Source organism: Gambusia affinis, linkage group LG06 (genome assembly GCF_019740435.1).
Source record: "Gambusia affinis linkage group LG06, SWU_Gaff_1.0, whole genome shotgun sequence".
NCBI lineage: Eukaryota > Metazoa > Chordata > Actinopteri > Cyprinodontiformes > Poeciliidae > Gambusia > Gambusia affinis.
Window position 1 is genome coordinate 10556849 of NC_057873.1, and position 23444 is coordinate 10580292.

Below are 23444 nucleotides of genomic sequence, written 5' to 3' on the forward strand. Positions count from 1 at the left end.
CATTCATAACAAATTCTGGATTGTGGATTATGATTCTTTAAAAGTAAAGTTGAAATAACAACATGAAATTTTGTCATGACTAAACACAGATATAGACTGTGCAACTTACTACTGTTCTGCATCATTATGTTTTCTAAACAACAACAACAACAACAACAAAAGATGCATGCACTCAAACATACACACGTCTTCTCCTTTTTCCCTCTGGTGTCCTCTCTGGGATGACTGATTGATTGTACAAGAGAACACAACCAGAACAATTAGTTCATCTTGTTAGTGCTTCCCTGGGGGCCATGTTGACATGTTAGCCTCCCTCTTCACACAGACACACAACGGTTTCTCTTACTCCCCCCCTACCCCTTTTTCATTCTCCCTCATCTTTTCAATCACTCTCACTGACTTTTGCTTTTTTTTTCTCATTCACCTCATGCCCCTGCCCCACCTTTTCTCTGCCAATCAGTCAAACAGCACCTTATTAGCCAACACATCCACATCCTTGCTTCTCTCCCCCTGCTGCTGCTGTAACTCTTTTAATTACAATGAGTTAAAAATTACGAGCCCAGAACGCTGAGCCGCTTGGCAGGTTTGCTTTAATTGGTTCATTTAGTAATTCCGGACAGAGGAATGGGAGTGGGTCGCAGGGTGGGTCGCACATGGGTGGCAGAGAAAGAGATATAGAGTCTGACTTTCAAATGACCTCCTTAATCAATTGACAGACGATAGGGAAGCTACTGCAGTGCTTGTTTCCACTTGCTCTTCCCCGCCTTCCAGCCACCCCTGATGAAGTTCCCTTCCTCACACTCATTTGAATATTTGCTGTGTAATAAGACCTGCACTGGCTCTGGTTTGCACTTTTAAGAAATAGTGATGGCTGTATATCAGTGTTTGCCTACCGGCACCTCTATTGGTGGCCAGTTCCGTAATTAAATCTCGGCTGCAGGCCCCTTTAGGACACCGTACATTTTTAGATTCACGATGGAAAAGGGCCCAAAGAAAAGCCGCACATACACATCCCAGCAGCATTCCACTTTCAGCCATGAATTCATAATGATTTGAAATGATTTATGGCTCCACCCTCCCTCATATGGTAAACCACCTCTGGAAGCACTCTGCTATATTAAAAACGAATGCACTGCTTCTCCACACCGCTGTAAGAGGTAAGGCTGGTCAGCCTAAACAAGTCATAAAGCTCTTCTTGCCTCAGTAGATCCTGAACTGTGGCTGCTCCTCTGCAGTTCCTTCTAGGCTGGCTCCGCCCATCCAATAATACAGATATATTTGTGTCCTTTGCAGCAAATGTGCATTAAAATGTAGGTCGCTCAGAGGCTAAGTGGATATGCGTGTGCAGATGGTGACAGTGACAAAGATGTAAGTGATGATGGCAGCTGACCAAAGGATCCATATAGGGATGACATCATCCGCCAAAGAAAAAAAAAAAAAAGAGGAGGGTTGCTTTTTTTGTGCAAACAAAAGGCTCAGAATAATAATGTAGGAGGAGATCTCTGAGCACTGCTGCTCCTGAGGATCCTAATCTATTGATGCCTCCACCCCAGCACCTTTCAGTGTCTATAGCTCTTCTGTAGCTAGCCCTTTATCATGGGGTCCTGACACCTGTCCTTTTCACATGTTCACGAGTTTTTCCTCTGAAAGCGCAGGTTACTGGCCGCTAATCAGGTCTCTGCCTTCTCCAATCACTGTGGTGCCACTTCCCCTTCAGCTTCAATCTGTCTCTTTTTTTTCTTCTGGTTTGTTGCATTCAGTGAACTGCTTTAAAGCTGAGTGGACGCCGTCCTTGACATCTTGATGAACATTCCTTGTTTGACTAATTAAATTAATTTGTTTATTGTATTATTGTAGATCTCTAAGCCAATGCCTTGCTTATTTCCTCAAGTGAAAAGGCTTCATGTTTGTCTGAAAGTTTCTTCTTGTGACTTTCTGCTTAGTTTACTTTCCTGTTTCTCCTCCCCTCACTTATCCACCAATTCTCTCCATCCATCTCCTTCTTTCTCAGCATATCTATCCTATCCATGTTGCCTCTCTCTCCGGCTGTTTGAAGGAGCGCTCTTTGAGGGTCCGCTGACTTAATTAGTGTAATGGGGTTTTGACACTTGAGAGTGAACAAGTAAAAAAGATGTAGAAGAGGGATGGAGAAGGGGGCAAATGAAAGGACATTGTTATTAGTTTTATACAAAAGCCTTGGTTCACAAATCTAACAAAAAACACTCAGTGCTCCATGGAGGAAAGGTTTGCTGGAACATTTGTTGCACTTTATATAATTCCTTCATTAGTATGAATGCTTAATTGTTCCATTTATGGTTGCAGGAAATAGGTACTTTTTGGGCACATTTCCTCAGCAGTCAAGTATTCCCAAGCCTTTCTCAGAAAAAGAAAATCCTAATTATCTGAGTTTGTGATTTTCACCTTTTTTATGGTCTCTGTTCTTAACTACAGCTCAAGACGTTTTCAGGGACCATTGAGGGGATTAACTTAGTTTGCTGGAAACAAATTTGTCAATTTTTCTTTTCCTATCAGAAGGAAGCTGAATATTTTGACATGCTTCTTGAACTTTTGTGTATTTTTGTCACACTGAAAGGCACAAATTTTATGTGGTATACCAACAGAAATTAAGACATTACTATAAAGTAAAATAACAAAATACGAGTCATGTTTTTCAAAATGCTTCAGAAATTTGAAAAGAGTGGAGTTTACATCTAGTACTTAAGTTTCTTTGGATCAAAGTTTGTTGTACTTCCCACACAGACTCTGGTGAACTGCAAATAACACTCCATTTAGCTTTCTTTCAACAAGGGCTTTTTTTTTTTTTTTTTACAACTCTTACCTAAACTTAACATTTAAATCCACAACTTATATTTGCCAACCCTCCAGACTCATTAAGGCTTTATGACTAATAATATTCAGTCCCCATTATAGCAGACTGAAGGTTGCGGTTGTTGTGAAAAATGTTCCAGGGGTATGTATTCTTTCAGAGGTGACTGTAAACCTAACACATTTATATTCCTCCGGAAGTCTGGTTTCTACATATTCAGCAGAAGATATTATTTACAAATGCTGTCCCTGGCTGCACAATTTAAATCTGGACCTAAAGGAAAGGAAAATAAACAAGAACAGATGAGTGAAAGAATGATATGCACAAAACAAAGATGTCAGGAAGAAGGTAGATGAAAAGATAAAAAAGCAGACTGGTTTTTCAAGGCATTTGTTTGTGGAGTGTTTGTAGAAATGTTTTACAATATGCAAAGACAATTAGAAGCTATGCAGTCATATTTCTTTAAAACTCCACCTCTTTTGGAAGCTGAGATTTTAATTTTTCTTGCACGATCCATGCTCCTCTCTGCAGCAGGATGCAGGCATGGTTAGGAGTAAGGTACTCTTGCTGCTTCCATGAGAAGGAAAATAATCAAATGGACTTGATTAATAAACTGCATTATCAGTAAATGTGACAAAATTCAGGAGTTTTAGCAGTTTACTTATTTATTGCTTGAAGAAGTTTTACTATGCCAAGATGGAAAGACATTAGTATTAACATGAGAAATGCAACTGTTGCCTGCCATCAATTTCAACCAGGGTTAAATGGCAATTTCCATACAATCTATCACACTGAGTGAAAGGATGTTAAGTCAGAAGATGAATGTGACTTCTTTGGAGCCATATTCACCAGTTGACATTAGTACTTGGGAAAAGTATGGGGACTGGATTTTCAGTTACTATTCAGTGAATCGCATTACCTCTCAAACAATATTTTCAGTATATGTCAGACCAAAGTAAGGCTGTTGGCCCACTGTTTTTCTGCACCATTTTTGGAGAAAAACAGACAGACCACATCAGCGCTAATATGCCTACTTTCAGCCCTGGTGGTGGATGGCGGATAATTTGGGGATTACAGAGTCAATTCCTGTGTCAAATGTAAAATTATCAGCAAGGCTGCAGAAGCCTGGCAGAAAATGGATCATAAAACAGGACAATGACCCTCAATTAAAGCTGAAAATCTTCAATAGCATGGCTGGCAGATAGTTTATTTATTGAGTTTAAAAATATATTGTTCTGCATAAACACTCTTTCTCTCATAAACCTATACAGAAGTGTTGTCAAAGCTCCCCAGTCTTTACTTCAATTGGAAATGGAATTAAGATTAAATAATTTGTATGGCTTCACATTCCTGACAAATATCTGAGCTGTGTAATAAACATGTATTAATCAAGAACACAGAGCTGAATGTGGCCACAATTCCGCTCATTGGAACAGAGGGTGAGCGGTTTATACGTTCCTCTGGCTTTTGGTAGGAATGTGACGCCATAAATTTCTTTAATATAAATTTGTGACTTACAGAACATATAAATTACTATATGTATACAATAGCTGATTGACTGCAGCTGTAGAGTTTATTCTGAAACAATTGAAAGTGTCTCACTGGTTTACCTTGACATTTCATTGACACTGTTCATAAACCTACTGTCATAAATTCCTTATTTCCTGCCATGATTCATGTTGCCACTTTGTTCACAGCTCCTCCCTTTGCTGCTGATTAGTTCTCTGCTCTCACCTGTCCCTTAGCTTTTGTGCTTCTGAGTACTGATTGCTCTCACCTGTGCTGTGGCCTATAAAATCTCCTGCTCTACACCCACTCAGAGTGAGATTGTTGTCAGTCATTGAGTGGTTCTTTCCCTTGGCCTTTCTTATGAGAAGGTTCCAAACCTGTTGCCATCTTTCTGACCCCCACCTCTGCCTGCTCCATGTTTGTACAACTAGTTTGCTAGTTTAGTTAGCTATTGCCTCATGGATTTCGACTTGTTCTGACCTTCCATGTCTGCCTGTTGCTGGCCTCGATTATTCGACCCACCATTGAGTTACAGATTACAAGCACTTGGATCATTCACGTCCTCTTGGTAAGGCCAGATCAATGAAGTGGAGTGTGTGAATCACTTTACCCCTCTACTAAAGTTTTTTCCCTCTCCATGATGTAGAGTGCACACAGTTCCCACAGCGTAGAGCGTGTCCTTCACTATAAGGTCTTGTGGGTGAAACAATCCCTGGACGTTTTCCTTCCCTCCAGGGATTCAAGACAATCAAGGTCAGAGTCACCGTTTATCTGAGGAAACCACCTGTCAGTTAAACCACTACATACACACTTCTGCTTGTTTGCTGCCAGTCACTCACCATCCTGTCTTCTTAAGAGTCTGACCAGATGGCTGCTTCTGAGAGACCGTTATATTCCAGTTTATGCATTTCCTATTGTTTCAATAAACATTGCTTTGACCTTTACCGGGGTGTGATTTACATCTTGAGTTCAACTCGTTGATCTGTAAGACCTTATACAAACTAGTGCTTTGCATTATCCCTAAGAAATGAACACTAAAATTGTCTGAGAAAACTTAGGCTTAGATGTCCCTCTGATTTCTGGTTATCACCCTACATCAATCAACCAAACCTATAAACTGGGGATCCACAAATCTTGGCCTCAAAGGCCTACAGGTTTTAGATTTGGCTCTGGTTCACCACAGGAAAGTCAAATAATCAGGTCATTAGCATGAATATGGAGATACTGAAAAGATAATTCAGCCATTTGATTCTGGAATGTTGAAGTAGGAACAAATCTAAAATTTGCAGAACACTGGATCTCGAGACTTGGATTCAAGGGCCACTCAAAAGACTGTTAATTATCGTTTTCAGCCCTCCATCTTCATTACTCCTATAAATGGTCAATAAGAACAAATGATATTTTGCTACCGGCCACTTTGTTCACTCTCCGTACCAATCTCACTCTGGTATGCTCATTCATTTTCTCTGCAGCTCATTGCTGAATCCTTCCAGTTCCTGCTGGATGTCTCCTTTTGCAGTTGGGCTTGTCCCTGAGTTTTGCTCCTGCTGGTCTGTCTCCATCCATCCTTCTTTGCTGCTCACTTTTTTCTGCTTGTGCCTGCTGTCTTGTCAATCTGGTCTTTCTATGCCACTGCATCTGACGAGGAAACACCTGCACTTTCAGTGTGTTCTAGCTTGAATAGAGTAATGGGTAATGGCCTAAACTTTAACGCAAATATAAAAATATATACTCAAACTAAAACATACAACACAGCAAACTTAAATAAATCCAAAGGTTCCGTCCTCAGTTTCTGGCTGCCCTAAAGCTAGCAGGGGATTTTCATTTATTTCTCCACTGCACATTTGTGATGAGATAAACTCTGAGATGATTGTGAGAAGGTGCAAATTCACTCTCTGCCACATTGGGGGGTTTTTTATTATTATTTCTATATGTCCAGTGCACATATTCCAACATTTTAAATTTATATTTAGAAACCATTTTAACAACCTTTTTGCCGCTTAAATCTGTGTCTGATCAGGAGGACAGATTAAAATGCAGCCAAAAATCCTAATTTTCGGCTGCATTTTGACTGCAAAATATCGAACCGTAACAGTGCTTTACAATGGTACACACAAAGAGAGAGACACACACACATCTGCTTTAACTCCTCCAGGGGCTGGAATCCGACAGCTGAGGTAGGGTCCCAGTAGGGGTACAAGCAATATAAATGGTGCTCCCAGCTCCCCATTAGTCTGTCTGAGAGGAAGATGTAGGGGTTGGACACACAGGGTGGGGCGAGGCTCAGGTGCTGAGCAGGCAGGTCTCCTCTCGTCTTATCTAAGTTGTTGTACCTTTTGGGCAAACTGCCTCCATCCATCTTAAGCCAAACTAAACCAGAGAAGTACCTGGAGGATAACTATCCAGTTCTTATTTAGCCTTTGGACAGGAAAGACAATTGTATTATAATGTGGTTCACAATGGTTTGTGTATTCCTTTTAAATTAATTAGCTTAGTTTTGTAAGTTTTTGAGATACAATTGTCTTTGCGTTGGAGTCCTCTCTCTGAGATTTCAGCTTCATTAGGGATCATGATGAATCAAGTGAACCAGGTCAAAGAGATATTTTAAGAAACACAGAAATAGCATTGCAGTATTGAGCTTATTGAAACTCTTGAATAACTATCAACAGATGGTACGATGGTAGGTTTTTCAGACCGGCCTTTTTGTATCGTATTTAGTTTAGCTATTTTAACAATCCCCAGAGCCAATAGATCCCATCCCTGTTTTCTCTTTATGAGGTAGTCTGGATTTCTAACTGAGAAGTGGTTTTGTGTACATTAAGGCCAGAAGTGAACAGATTTCTTTGCTTGTCCCAGTGGGAACAGGTGTGTAAATAACATCCCAATATCAAATACGAATAAATCAAAGAGCTGAAGGACTGGAACACACACTGCCTTCCCCTTCTCCTCATCAGCACATTGCTCCCTCCCTCTCTCACTCATGTGTTGGGCCACTTGTTCTAATTCTGGGTCTGTAGGCCGGATGTGTTGCAGCATGATTTTGCCAATTGTCCTGCTTACATGCAGGCTGACAGCTGCCCACATCCACTGCTTCACTGAGCCGAATTACAAGCCAGCGGGCCTGGTTTGCCTGACATTATTGTTTCCTGTTAGGAAAATCAGTGCATTGCATGGTGGGAAGAGTTCAGTGGAATGCACCCAAAGAAAAGGTAATTAGTAAATCATTTTAAAGCAAGTTGTCAGTCTTGCAGTGGGTTGCAAAAAGTTACCATACTGTAACCTTTAAGGTTTTAGTACATTGCCATTTTAGAATGTATATCACTTTACCTAAAATACTTTTTCTTTTTTCTTTTATTGCCAAAAATGATTTTTGAAAAAAAGATTTCCACCTCTTTCTTTTCAAGAGATGTTAAAAATGATTTTGGAAAAAAAGATTTCTTCTTTCTTTTCCTCTTTCTTTTCAAGAGATGTTAAAGGTAGCAATAAATACTTTGGGCAAAACCTTACTTAGGCCATTTTAGAAAGGTGATGATATGTAATGGTGTTTTTTTCTGGGATTTCTTGCTATAGACCGTCATAAATAATAAATATGAAGTGTGAGCTTTACGAGATCTAACACTTTTACATACATAAATCTGTAAAGTGTGCAGTGTCATTTTGTTCAGTCCACAGAACTGAATACCTCTTACACTTTGTAAAAATCCTTTGTTCAATTCTTCCCACAGATCCTCAGTTGGATTTAAGTCTGGACTTTGACTGGTCCATTGCTTGGTCCATTCTACAAATGATTTTGTGCTCATATTTAGCTTGATCCAACTTCCCATAAGCTATCACCTTCTTCTCTACATCTAATGAAGAAAAGCATCCTAACAGCATCATGTTGCCACTATGTATAGTATTTTGCATGCCAAAAAGTTCTGTTTTGGTCTCATCTCAGTTTTTCCAAATGTTTACTATGATTTCCTAATCTTCAAAACATCTCCTAGAGCACTACTCAATTCATCATCCAAAAATGAAAAGCCAGCATGCCATCAATGGTGTCAAGCTACACTTATGGTGTATAAGTTTAGCGTGTATAAGCTTATTGTGTATAAGCAAGAAGACCATTAGAGAAGCGCCTCTCAACCATCATTGCTTTGCAGTAGCTGCAGAGATTGACAACTCAGGATGGGAGAATCTGCCAATAGGACCATTATTAGCCATGCAGGAGACACAGAAAATATTTGGAAACACTTATTCTGGTCAGATGTGACTAAAATTTAATTTACTGGTTTACATGCAAACTAACAGTTAACATTACCCTGAACACATCATTCCCATCATAAAAATAGTGGAGGTAGGATTATAATTAGGGAATGCTTTCCTTCAGCGGGAACAGAGGAGATGGTTAGTTGATGGGGAGATGGGTGATGCTAAATATCTTGGAACACTTTGCAGACAAGAGAGACAGGGGTGGAGGGCAACAACCCTAAACATAAATCTCCTATATTACTATAGGAGTAATGAAGTTTTTAAGATAACAAATTAACATTCATGACCTGCAGATCAGTGAAAGGCTTGATTTTATTCAAAGGCTTGATGGTGGCCCATTCTTTATTTTCGTCAGGTATGAAAACTGTAATTGAATTTTAGCATTTCATGTAGAAAAACTGGTGTGTTTGTAATTCCCTGAGGTGCAGTTTCTTTAAATATTCACTCATCGATGTGCACGCCTGCGCGCGCGCGCGCGTGCGTGTGTGCGTCTCACCTTGTTAATGAAGCATCCCCTCCCTCTCTCCCTCCCTCCTCCTCTGTCCTCATACATCGGAGGCTGTGCGCTGCAGCGGCCGCAGAAAGCGCCGCTGATCCTGGTGTGTGCCGATCTCCGGAGGGTCCCGGATAATCCAGTTGGACCCTCAGTGGACTGGATCTTCCTGCTTACCCATACTAAGCAGAAGTGGGGGGATTCACAGTCCGTGCGGGGATTTTTAATTCACTCAGCGCAGGTAAGCCGTTTTAGTACCATAAGTTTTCTTCACTCCGCGGACATTCACATTTCCACTGAAGCTGCTCCTCTAGGGGTTTGCCGTCTGAAAGTCATCGCAGATGGGGTTCAAATGATAGAGAATGACGGTGAAACAAGTGGAAGCGCCCAGAGATAAAGTGAATAAGTCGGAGACTGTGTGCCCTGGTTCGCTCCTGTCTCTGCGCACATGGTCTCAGTTTAGGATGCGCAAGCAACCAAAGTTTTTGTGTAGTCACCTGCTCATATGAAGAGTGAGTCTATTTGCTAGACTAAATGTTACATACTTTCTGCTCTTATTCTACATCAGGAATGCCACATTTAAATGCTCTGAATGCGATAATTTGCGAGCGAACCTGTTTCCAATGTGAATTGTTGCGTCCTTTCAGAGTTAATTGAAAGATCATCGGAAAACATTTGTGAACTGTAGTGATTCAGATAGAATATATATTAAAAGTCTTTTGTACTGTAATGAGGTTGGATCCCCAGGCCCCCACCTTCCCCAAGTGCGTCTTCACGCGCTGTCAGTTCAGTCGCCAAGGAGAAGATCGAACACCAAAGCGAGTGTTGAAGGAAAACAAATAGAAGAGTCATGCGTCTTTTTGGTTTCTTTTAAATCTTTATACCCCACAAGAACGTCTGGAAAACGAGTTTGTAAAGCAGATCAGATTTTCCGAATACACAAACTGATGGTTGTCTGCGCGTAATACCCAACCTTGTTTAAAGTTGACTGAAACCCATTTTTATCTCTCAAAGTTTGAACTTACAAATTTTAAACGGTGGAAATGTTAATTGGAACAAGAAATATTAAGTAAATTTTAAAATACGCAACCTAGTGAAAAAATAAACAGACTCAGAGTCAAAAATCTCAGTAGGTGTGCGCTCTCACTTTTGCTGCTGTTTAACTTCAGTTTTAAATTATGTTCATAGCCGAACTACTCTGGTTAAAAATACATTTACCCCAAAAGTTTGATGTAATAAATAGCAAAAGTGTTGTCAAATTTAAACAATACATCTAAATACTGATACAGCGTAAATTAAATTCTAACAAACTATTGTTCTCATTTTGTTACTCGATTGGCATTCTGTGTTATAAGAGCAACAAAAAACATTAAAAAACTGAAAGAAATTAACTATTGTCATCTATTTGCCAAGGAGACTTGTAAATCTTTTCCCTGACAAGATGCGCTGTTCATTGGTATTGACTGGCTCAAGATTAAGGAGCTCAGCCAGCTACAAAATTTCACTTTTGAAACCAACTAAAGTGGATTCAAACTTACATTCTTGTTCCAACACAAAAACTGTCTCAATCACAAGCCTGCAGGCAGTTCTTAGGTTTAGTAAATTATTACATACCTTCATAATTAACCCGTAAACACAGAACAGTTTTCTGCTTGTTACCACAGTTGGCAACATGTTCATTTAAGGTTTAGGCAAAATTTGTTATCAAAATGAGCAAGCTGATGTTTTGAAGATTGAACCGTTATCAAATATTACAGTTAAAAACTAATATGATTGATTGCATTTTAATTTTAACAATTTATATTTAATGCTGTCCAAAATTCATTCATTCATTTTTACAGTGTAACAATTGAGACTGGAAGCAGGTCGTGTATTTTCCCAGAAAATAAAGGATAAATCAATAAAAGGGATTTGCATCAGTGTGGATTCAGAAAAGCTACATTGCAAATAAAAGGATAGACTCTACTTCATCAACATTTTTAGACGTTAACTTACCGTTACTGTCAACCCTGATACATCAATTATATTTTTCATAAAAGAAATTATCTTCATCTAAGATATTATCACTTTGTGTCATCTAATAAAGTATCGCAGTCTGATACTTGTCATTTTCAACTGCTGTTATAATTATGTTATATTTAAAAAAAAGAGAACAATTGAACTATTTGACATGCTTTAAATCATCTTGTGTGCAAGATTCAATACATGCATGCTTTAACAGCTCCGCAGAGGAAGTTCTGCTTGAGTACAACTCTAAGTAGAATGTTAGTACTTATGAGCAGTGTGTCCAAATGGGTAGCCCATACAAATGCAGCGCAGCGCTCTGCTGCAGCCTCTGGCGACTGGTGATAAGACTCAAGGGGGCTGACTTTCACTCTGAACCCTCCGAGTGTCGTAGCTATACTGCTCACGGGGAAAAGCTCGGTGACCATTTTGATTAAGGGATAATAAACCCATTTATAGAGGGCTTGCAGGTGATGCAACTTGGCGGAGAGAAGATAAAAGAAGAGGGTTTCTTCTAAGCCCTTATTTCTGGGTACCACAAAATATCATTACGAACTGCAGCAAAGAGAGAGCAACTTTTTTTTTTCCTCACAGAAAACTTGCAGTTTCTGCTTGGAGTAAAACATGAGCATGATGTGTTCTGACCAGTAATTAGATGATGAGTGACAGAGTTATTATTAATGTATTAATATCATATAATCTGGGACTCCGCAGTGAAGAGTTAGCAGACAGTTTTAACCTCAACTGACTTTCATCATCAGAATGAAATCTACGAGACCACAGGGAGCAGTTCGGATGTCATAAAGTCTCAGCTTCCCTTGACTCCAAAGCGAAACCATGATCAGCTTCCATTTGCTGAGAACAATTGATATTCTCATTTCAGGAATCTGAATTATGTGACAGGTAACCTTTATGATCTGAAAATTGTCATCCATCAAAAGTGATATGAACCTGGTGTTGGACAGATGCTTCTAAATTAAGTACAAATTGATACAATGTGATTCAGAACTTAAAATAACTTTTAACATTTCCATCCATATTTGACACATTTATTCTCTGACTTAAAGTTTGCTCTGTTTCTGGTTGAAGTTAAAGAAAACGTTTCGTTTCATCCCAGTAGCCACTAGTTCTTGAGATATTTTGTCTTATCTTTGAGAAATTCGTGAATTTGTTGCTCTCAGCTTTGCAACAATAGTTTACTATTTTTTGTTGCATCAAATGACAGCCATACTGAGTTTGGCTCTCATTAACAAATAAAAGCAATTTGTGTATTTGTTAAAAATGAAATAATTAATGGCATTAAAGAGTTTGGATACACAACATGAAACTTTCACAATTCTTTTCAAAAAGTTAAGATGACCTTTTTTTGTCGCTTTTGCAAATAAAATACATTTTTTAAAATAAAACTCCAGCTTTTAATCTGCAACCATTGTACAATAAAAGTAACAGAATGAAAATATTTTCTAATTATAAATTGGTTCTAATGTCAAAAATACAATCAAAAATGCTTGTGCAGGTTTTAGTCAAACTATTTAGATTTTGAGCAAGACATGATCAGATTTGTTCCAGACTCATTAAAGAAATGTGATAAAGCCCTTTTGCTAAATGCCAACACTTCAAAGTGGAGCCCAAATTAACAGTGTTTATTGACTAAAACTTGTGGTATTATCACAGTGTTTGCAAAGTATTTGAATATTGTCATTTTGTCTGTATTTCCATTTTCTAGTTAGTACCAAACTGAGGTGAGAGCAGCTGTGAGCGCTGACATGTTGCTACTGCAAGTGACTCTGTTGCAAATTGGTCACAGGTCCGTACCTGCAATGCTCTGAAAGGTTTTCTCCTGCATTTTATCCGATTTATGGTGACTGCGAGAAATGCGTTGTTGTAACTCCTAAAAGCTAATTCAGGTTCTGTTCATTTTTACCTCTTCTGTCCACGGCTGTAAACTGTCACACAGAAGAGATCGTGATGAGCAGGAATGATTTTGCTCTCCAAATCTAAATGTGGTACAGTTGGGTGAGTTGCGTCCAATCAACTCATTGTGTGGAACTAAAATATAGATATTCATTTAAAAGGGTGTCATGAGAATTAACAAAGATTGTGTATTTATTTTTATTTTTTGTCAGATTTGCAGAAAGTGCAGACTTGTTTGCCTGGGTCAAAAAGATTGATCTATAACTTTTAAAATGTTGGAAGCTATTGCGTCACTTGCTCCATTGTTTAGTCAAGTGTATTTATGCTATTTATTTTATTTATTATTTATGATAGAGGAAGAAATAGTACTTACTTACAAATGATAAAAGCAGTATGTTAGCTGTTGGTACAGTTTTTCTCCCTACTCCTTCTTTTAATTAGTATAAATGCTCAACGAGGAGCTGGAAACAGGAGTCCATTTTATTTCTTTTTGGGTCAAACACTGAAAAGTTTGCAAATCATTGTGCTAATGGACTACTAATGGGTATACATACATGGAAGAGGGTCAATGTAGTGTTAAGGGGATCTCTGTTCCCCCTGAATATTCCCTAAGCCACACTTTATATCAATAAATAACTGATGTACAGTGACTTTTTGACAACTGCTAAGGATCAGTTCATCAGCTGTGCAGTATCAGTGCGGCATTTAAAGGTGCATGTGACAAGCATGAGCAAGAACGAGGGCGTGCATGTGTGAGTGTGCAGCTGCATTAGTATAACTCTCAGACATTAGGCTCTGTCATGTTTGGTAAATAGCCATTTATCACGCAAATCTCTCACTGCGATGGTACCCACAAGATCCAATCCATTAGCCATACATTAAATGTCCACCCAGCATGCGATCATCTGTTGTGTGTGCATGTGTGTCTCATAATTTATTATCACACTTAAGCATTTGTGACACAGAGATGGTGTTTGCAGATTTGCTAGCGGAGGGAAGTTGCGTGGAGAGTCGGGTTTCTTCATATTTTGAATTGCAATCCAATTTCCTTCACATTATAGTGAACAGAGGGCAGGAGTCTGTGAGTGGCTCTGCCTTCCTGGACCCAGAATGATTCTCATGGGGTGTGTGCATCTGTGTACCAATGCAGAAGATTGATGGATGATAGGGTGTAGTGATAATGACTCTCCATAGACACAGTATCCTTGAATCTCACTGAGTTTTCTTTCCTATTCTTCTCACTTTGATATACTCAGTTTGTCCCGTTCTAGACTTTTTACCTGCAAGTCGGGAGCAGCATTAGAATGATGTAAAGAGCAAGAGGTCACCATGGTTCCACAGGCTATGTATAGAAGATGAACAAAGCCTGAGTGTAAGAAGGGAAGCCTTGTGTGTCTGAAGTCTGAGGCAGAAAGGGAGATTCCTCTGTGTTACTGAGAAATGTGTCGCTTTTATTACCTAGTAAGCATTTTCGGATGTTTTATGATTGCTCTTAAAAGTCTGAAGTCATTCTCTGTAAAGTAAAATAATCATTTATTTGATTATAATAATCAGAAAAAGTAATTTTAGATACCAAAAAGCCATAAACATATTTTAAAGTCACATGTACATGGTTCTAAACTAAAAGCTAATCCTTGTTGGTAGTAAGAAAATGACACATTCACACTTTGTGTAAAGCATGGTAAAATTGGAGATCTATTTGTAAATAAAAAATGACAAGTGGAGTTGCTTTCATTTTATTTACCTTTGTTTTAATATATATATATATATGTATTTAGCTGTTGAACCAATCATCCACTAATCTTACAGAGTTCATTATTATCCCTCATAGAATAAAAAAACGTGGGTTCCACTTTTCCTTGGTTGTATTTTCCTTATCGTTATACAACACTTAAAAAAGTCAACCAACAGCTTGTAAAACAAATCAGAGCTGAACCTGCATTCTCAGTGGTGATAGCAGGGATCAATTTTTATGAACTGCCTTCAGAGCATTCAGCAAGTGGGTTTCCACACACTAAAACACACTCGCCCACACTTTCTTCAACACTTGATTAACATAATACATCATCCAGCACTTTCCACTAACATCAGCCATCCCAAAAAGTCTGTCCCTAATGAAGATATTGAAAACTATTTTTTCCATTTTTTTTTAATCCCCTGTTTCAAAATACTTTAAAATTTTAAACTCCTTAAGTCTTAATTAGCTTAGGTGCCAAAGAAAGAAAACATATCCAAATGTTTGTGATTATTAATTTAATCTAGTAGGTCATTCTTTGAACACCGTCTTCTGTGGGAAAGAATCAAATCCTTTTATTGTAGAATTTGGGTCTTGCACGGTAAGCTTATTAATACATCAAAAGACAGAAGAAAAGCTGAAAAGAGAAAAGTATGAATTACATAAAGAACTTAAATTCTGCATTTAATGTTTGTATGTGTAGTGTAGCTCAGACCTAATAAATGTTACTCTTTTGCATTATTCCTAGCCTCTTTTACACAATGTATGAGCTCTTTAAATAAGAAACTTTGATTTTTGAACTGATGAAGGCTGGGTTATGAATAAGGAAAAAATGTATTTGCAATTGCAAGAATTATCTACTACGTCTGTGTAAGTAGGGAAACACCTTGCCAGATTTGCAGAACTATATGCCAAAAGTCAGGATCTCTCCTTTTTGCACAATTCTACACAAGAGCTTTTGCAGAGGATAATAATATTTGTATTAGGATACAAGTATAATATTGCAAATATATTTCATTTTGCAAACAATCTGCAAAGCTATGCTAATTGTTGGAAGTGCCTGACAATATTTTCGCTTTACTTGTAATTATAAGCAATCCCAAGGAAAACTGTAAACTTTTTTACTTTGACTGAATCAGCAAAAAGAATAAAAGAAACCACTGAGTTAAAACATCTTACAAGTAAATGTATTAGAAAATAATTGTTGTAGACTAATTTACATTGAGAAATATGATGGCATAAAATTCTATTAAGACTTAGGATGGAGTAGTTAAGAGTGAATCAAAAATTATCTGCCTACCAAGGATATTCAATGGCTTACCCTGGAAATCTGGTTTTGCTCTTATAGAGATTAGATTAAAGGAGATGGTTGTTGGTTGGGCTGGTTTTCTAGGTATGGCCCTAGAAAACAACACTGAATCAAAGAAAAGGTTTCTGCTGCGCCTTTGGCAAGATCTGATCAACAGAAGAAAATTACAATACTTGCTTTTTATTTAACTAATATAAATTTAAGCCATAGAGGTCACAAAGTATTGAAAAACAATTTGTTCCTTAACTGAAGTACAATCAATCAACACATTAGAGATATTTTTAATTAAATCTTTATCTCCAACTGGCTAAAGGTAGAGCACAAATTCACACAAGAAAACAACCATGCAGACTCACATGACTAACAGTAGTTAAGAGATTGATTAACTTAAATCAGGGGTGTCAAACTGCAGTCCTCGAGGGCCGCTGTCCTGCAACTTTTAGATGTGCCTCCGCTGCACCACACCTGAATAGAATAATTAGGTCATTAGCAAGGCTTTGGAGAACTGATCTACACAAGGAGGAGGTAATTAAGCCATTTCATTCCAGTGTTTTGTACCTGTGGCACATCTAAAAACTGCAGGACAGCGGCCCTTGAGGACTGGAGCTTGACACCCCTGACTTAAATGGACTGTATGTATTTTCAAGACACAGTGCCATTCCATAGCACAGTAAGGTAACCCTGTTACCTTTGGGTTTGAAAATGTTGCATACATATCAAATATGATTTAAAAGAAATTTGACTTTGGAATTTGACCCCTGAAATAAGGTCTCTGTCTCTTTAAGAAGCTTGTGCTCTTTGTGATTCTCCAACTTCAACACGTCATCGCAACATTCTTCCATTAATAGTTTAGCAGCACTCTAAATGAGTGCTGATCATCATCTGAGCTGATCATATAGACTCTGTAGTCTATATGATCAGCTCAGATACGCAGTTCAACCAGGTGTTTCCTGTCTGCTGCTGCCACTAGTCTAAAGGAGCTGAGTAAACTAAATGGAAGCAAATAATAATGTCCATCCTTCATCCAATTAAACCAGGTCCTTGATGCATCCTGTTGTAAACAGGGTGCTGTCTGTGCCTGTTGATGCAACAGAGGCAATAAAGTCTGGGTCCCCCTGCAGTAATATCAGTTTACATCAATTTGGACTGACACAAGTCAAGTTATGGTTATTGTAACACCTCTCCATGGTCCAGCTGATGCCCAGCTCTTTGCTCTCCGTCTCCAGTGATATGCAGGCAATTTTAAGTCACCCGAGGGATACTCTCTGTCCCCTGAGGGATGACTAGCACTAATCAATTGAGCAGCTTGAGCCGACAAACAGAGGCAGACAAAGAAGGGAAAGATGCGGCAAAACGGATGTTATTCTGTCATTCTCTGTTGTTCTGATGTTGGATTCAATTTCCTATTTCTCTTGTGAGTTACAGGCCTCCTCTGTCTCATTTCTATTTTTATTGACAGGTGACCTGAAACGGATTGCAAAGAAGGAGGACTGGAGAACAAATGGAAGGAGAGCAGAGAGAAAGTGGATAAGAAAGAGACCAGAAGCAGGACCAGAAGGTTTCCTCCGGCAGCAGAGAAGTCTCTTTCAATACAGGGCTTTGACTTAAAAAGCAGACAGTGGGCATTACCAGAATAAAAAAGGTAGGCTCTAGACACATTTTAGTCATGAGGACCTTATTCTAAAGGCAGAAAAAGTTAATATTCCAACTTTTTTCCCCTAAAACCTTCAGTTACTACCAGATCTGTTATGATGGAGAAGACATACTCCCTAACTGCCCACTACGATGAGTTCCAGGAAATCAAATATGGCGGTCGCTACAGCAGTGACATCCTCAGCAATGGCATGACCCTTCACCTGGGGGGCAGCCTGGACCGCCATGTGGTTCGAGGAAGGGGCAACACCTGGTCAAACAGCCGAAACAAAGACCTGAGCAGCAACAGCAGCAGCGGGGGCCTTCCTCGCTGGAGCAGGAGGGAGAATTGTCTCCTGTCTGCATTGGTCTTTGCTGCAGGCATGTGTCTCATCCTGGGGAGCATGCTGGCTCTCAAATACATTTCATTTGATGACGCAGACTGCAGGCAGGACTGCCAACACAAACGCTCCCTTATGCGGGCAACTCGCTTCGTTCAGGCCAATATTGACATAACCATACAGCCTTGCCAGGACTTCTATTCCTTTGCCTGTGGAGGCTGGCTGAGGCGCCATGGTATCCCCGAAGACAAGCTCAGCTATGGCATCATCACAGCTATTGGAGAGCAAAATGAGGAGAAGCTACAGCAACTCCTTCTGGAGCCAGTTCAGAGACATGGGCCAGACTCCGCAGAGCGGAAAGTCAAGGAGTTTTATCGTTCCTGCATCAACATCAAGGATATTGACAAACTGGGGTCAAAACCCATGACAGAGGTGTTAGACAGCTGTGGAGGATGGGACCTGGAGGGAGCTCCTTCGGGCAGCGCCCCCCAGAGGCCGGATTTTAATGAGCTGCTCTACAGGACGCAGGGGGTTTTTAGCACTGCTGTTTTCTTCTCCCTCACCGTTAATGTGGACGATAAAAACTCCTCCAGGAACGCTATCAGGGTGAGCTCAGAAAACTAATTAGGGCTTATAAATGGCTTATCTGTATTTGTGTGCTGTTGGTGTTTTATTGGCTCTTTAGGAACTTTAATGGCATAATCATCTACCTTATCAAGTTCTACTGTCTTGAGAAAGCTCTGTTTTAAATGCATAATATCATTTTTATGTGAGAAAGGGAAAAGTTTTGAAAAAGTTCTGAATCTCAGAATATGTTTTAGCAATCTCTGTTCAGTGTAAAATTATCCGGTTCAGTCAGCATGATTAGATTTTGATCCAGGGGTCGTAGGTCAAGTCCAGATTTCTTTTATAAAAATTGTAAAATCACCGATCAGCTTAGAATCAACAGGTAATTCTGAGACAGATGTTAACATGACATGAAATTGTGAGTTTAATTGCAAATTTCCACACCACACGTGCATCAGGTTGTGTGTGTATAGAGAGCATGTCTGGGTAATGTTAGCCTAGTGGAACAGCACTTTGACCCAGGAAGACTAGAAATGTGACATGTAAGGTCAGCATATTTACCAGTAATTAAATTAGTCATTTAAAGATGTAAGATAGTGTGGTCTAGGGTCTTCAAAGTGAACAAAACAAACTGCATAGATCACCAGGTTCCAGCGTTTTCTGAAGAATTTTATTTTATTTTCCTCTTCTGACATCCATCTGCTCTCTTTTGAGCTTCCACAAACACTCTTTTTTTAAAGCCAATTGGCAACACAGCTGCACATAAGAGGGCCAAGCCACAATCAAACAGGTAAAAATGAAACAAAGACAAAGTCTAAACAGAAACAAGAATAATATTAATCTAATTTACAAACTCAACATAACAAAATAATATACAAAATAAACCCTGCCAAACAAGATAACTCAAAAGTTACTTTAAAGAAAAACAAACAAAGCAATACTAGAAAACCCTCTAATTGGTAGATCCTAGCAAGGTAATCAGTGACATCATTCAGCCATTCAACAGGAGACACTGGGCCGGCCACTCCCACACTCCTGACCTGCTGCAAAGCTACAAGGGAGAATGGTAAGTAAAAAGAAACACAAATACCAAGAATATAATATGAAACAAAATAAACAAGTTCAACCAATAATTCAAAAGTGGTAGCTTTAAACTAAACATATAAATAGATGGAAACTGCAACACAATATCAACACAAACAAACCCGGGATAGTAAATGAAGCAAGGTTGTACTAATGTTTAAATTTAAGCATTATAACCCATTACAAAAATAAATGTATCAAAATAATAATAAGGGACAAATGGTGAACATACACTGAACCACTTTGTCACAAAAGAAGATAAATGTTCCAAATATAAAAACAGGCAGGGGTAGCAGTATCTTGGCTCATTGTCATAAGTTATGCTAATTTTCATCTTACTAAATCATGCTGACAGCAGCTTGACACCACTTCAACTTTGACATACATCACTATGTAGAAAAATTGTGTTTTATTAACGCGAAACCTCGTTCAATGAGACTTACACCCCTGGTGCTGTGTAATTTTGATCCAGTCACAGTCACATTTCGAATATGTTATGATGAAGAATTATTAAATCTCAGAGTTCATAGACAAATGGATTCCTTGGCCTGTGGGAAAACTCAAGGGTTCAATTAACCTGAAAATAACACAACAACCAAAATCCACAAATCATGTTTTACACAATTAACTGCACAGTCATTATCTTGGCTGATCTGTGAAAATAAGAGTTGCTTAACTGTGTCAATTATTAATTAAATGTTAGGAATAATTCTGACATTATGCATTCAGTGTGTTGAATGAAATGTTGGTGTTACAGCAAAGCTTTCAATCATTGACTAGATCTGAATGTACACCTTTGGTGTGGTTACAGGGAAACATAGAGGAAAAAATACCTAAATTTACATCAAATTGAATTCTTAACTTTTTATTTTCCTGTGTTTTTGCAGATTGATCAAGAGGGACTCACTCTGCCAGAGAGAAGCCTCTACCTCGGTCAGGATGAGGATAGTGTGAAGGTGAACAAAATTCAGTGGTTTTGCTTCGGTTTTATGTTATCTCTTATATCTTTTCCCCTCATTTTAATCCATTCATGTAACCTATTTTAGTCACTTAGTTTTCTAAAATTACTTATTCACAGTGCCTTTCAAAAGTATTCATTTGAAACATCAACATTTTTATGTTTTTTCATTTTCACATTTTGTCACTTCACACACACACCAACTTCAGTGCATTTGCCTGCTTTTAAGTGACAGACTAACATAATTGCATAATTACAACATGGAAGAAAAAATGTCCCATTGTTTAAAAATCTGAAAAGCTTGACATACATGTGTTTTATCCTCCTTTATTCTGATACATTTTTAGAAAATGAGAAGCAACCGTCTCAAACATTTTTTTTCTGGTTTGTGTTGCTTCACATCTAAGGATGTTTTCACACCTGATAGTCCAGGTGTGACTATCAACCAATAAATCGAACCAATTTTGGTTCGATTGGGAACCAAAATTGCAAAATTTGTTACATTTTCAGCTAGTGAGGTTTGCTTTCACACTGCACTGTCAAATGAAGACATGAATGCAACTTCCTTTTTCATGAAATTTAAATAAAACTGGAGTGGTATTAGATTTTAGCATTTTTAGAATTTGTCTTTGATTCTTGGTAAAAGACAATAAGCCATTTCTCATGCCAGCACTACACTAGACACCTGTATTTGTTTTGGTTGTTTTTACCCAGAATTTCCTGCACTATAATTTGATTTGCTTGCCATTCACGTTATGCGTTTTAACTGTTCCTTTCAACCAAACCAAGATCAATTTTATTTTCCACATCAATTTTATTTTGCTTTCAAACTTCCCCAACTGAATCAGACTTTCTAGGCAAACAAACCAAAGTTTGATTTAAGTGGACTAAACAGGGCTGGGGTGAACTAATGACAGATAAAGCTTGGGATGTTCAAGAAAGAAACGCAGGGAGACTCTGTCCACATCCTGACATCACAGGAACAGGTTCAGGTTCAGGGACAGTGAGATGTTTGTTGACTTTAAGCTTACTGTAAAAATCCTAAATTGTTATGATAGGCTTAGTGTTGGAGCACAGCTAATCTTCATTCAGAACCAATTTCGTATCACAGATGTCAGGAGCTTCTCAAAGGAAGTTATACAGCACTATAAATTGGTAAATGCTGGGCATCTCCAAGCAGGGGAGTGAAAAAGAGTCAAACAAAAATAATAGCACTGCGTTCGGCTTCTGCCTGCTTTATTCAAACCAACATGGAGGGCTCTTCCACTGCATCTGCCTTGTGCACAAGTTGCCTACTCACAAATCTCCCAGAACCCCCAGGGTTCATACCGAGTGAGTCGTATTTATGCTAGAGCCGGTCTGCTTTTTGAGTGTAGAATTCTCTTCCAGTCCTGTCCTTTCTTTGGCTGACAGAGATCTCTTGGCTTGCTTCAAGGAATCCTTAACTACTGTGGCTACAGCTCAGTTCATCTCTCTACATCTTGTCAAGTCCTGAATTCCTTCCTAACTCTCCTAACACCCGGTATCCTGCACACTCATTTCCTTCTGGTAAAAACCACTGCCTTAATTCAAAGCAACCACAAAGTGTTGAGTTGGGCAGTTGATTATAAATACATAAGAGGCTTATTATATCTAGTAATTTTTTTCTTCACTTCAAAATTTAGCTGGTTTTAAACAACATTCTAAATTAATACCGATTATAACAAGTTTGTTCGCCACTCTTTCTTATCCTCCTAACCTCACCTGTAATATTTATTGTTGTTTTTGTAACTGGCCTTGATTGTTTTCCCTGCTGCCCCTCATTTAACCATTTTCCCCTAAATCCTCTCTGCCTTTTCTCTCCCCTCCATCTGCCCCAATTGACTCTCCCCTCGTTCTTCTTCATAAACCCACCTGTTTTCTTCAGCCACCCACTGTGCTTTTGTTCCACTTTGCCACATGTCACCATTGCCACCAGTCATTACTGGTGCCGTCGCCGTGGCACCTCCTGTCCTTCAGCGCTGATGTCACTGTATTTCCCAGATCCTGGCAGCATACAAAGCCCTGATGGAGCGCCTGCTGAGCATGCTGGGCGCTCACAATGCCACACAGAAGTCCAAGGAGATTATAGAGCTGGAGACCCAACTGGCCAATGTGAGCTGAAAGAGCACAGCATTTTGCACATGTGCAATCATGCATGCTGGTGCTTGTGTATATGCATTGTTTAACCATGTGTTTCTTCCAACAGATCACTGTGTCAGAGTACGATGACCAAAGGAAAGACATCAGCACAATGTACAACCGAATCACCCTTAGGCAGCTGCAGCGAATCGCACCTAGCGTGAGTACAGCACACAGACCAGGCATTTATATTATATTTAGGTATACTGCAGGAAAAACATATTTGTCTCCTGTTTTTCTTTTTTCCTTTTGTGTCATGAAATGTTTTCAGATCAACTTTTTTTTCCAACCAGACAAAGATAACTTGAGTAAATACGAAATGCAGTTCTCAAATGAGGATTTTATTCATTTTGAGAAAAAAGCGACTCAAACCAACCAAGCCTTAGGGACACAATACTATTGGGTTATCTTGGTCTGATATTTAAATTATATTGTATATATGAATAAAAAAATTAACAAAAAAGGATTTTAGATGGGGAATCATTTTTCACAGCACTGTACATACAGATGATTTTGATAAAAACTGGTTTAAAAATTGAGTTCCAGCAGAGCATTTTGTGTAGTGATGTTAGTGTGTATGGCTAAAAAAACAGTGAACAGTGAACACCCAGAAAGAGAGAGGCCTAAGTGGCTCTCAAAAGCTGAGGTAGAGAAGCAGACT

At 38.8% G+C, this 23444-nt stretch overlaps 1 protein-coding gene across 6 annotated transcripts in view; it reads left to right on the top strand.

Annotated features, from left to right (window-relative positions):
- Positions 1-23444, top strand: part of LOC122832213 (endothelin-converting enzyme-like 1) — a 75852-nt gene that overhangs the window by 14182 nt on the left and 38226 nt on the right. For 2 of the 6 annotated variants that reach the window (XM_044118758.1, XM_044118753.1), the window contains exons 2-7: positions 9160-9321; positions 17502-17684; positions 17774-18621; positions 20553-20621; positions 22646-22756; positions 22851-22943. In XM_044118758.1, the coding sequence (XP_043974693.1) occupies positions 17791-18621; positions 20553-20621; positions 22646-22756; positions 22851-22943 (1104 nt within the window). In that variant the 5' untranslated portion in view covers positions 9160-9321; positions 17502-17684; positions 17774-17790. Of the gene's footprint in view, positions 1-9145; positions 9322-12808; positions 12892-17501; positions 17685-17773; positions 18622-20552; positions 20622-22645; positions 22757-22850; positions 22944-23444 lie in introns of those variants that run through there. The other 4 variants (XM_044118754.1, XM_044118757.1, XM_044118755.1 and 1 more) reach the window with 3 other exon arrangements.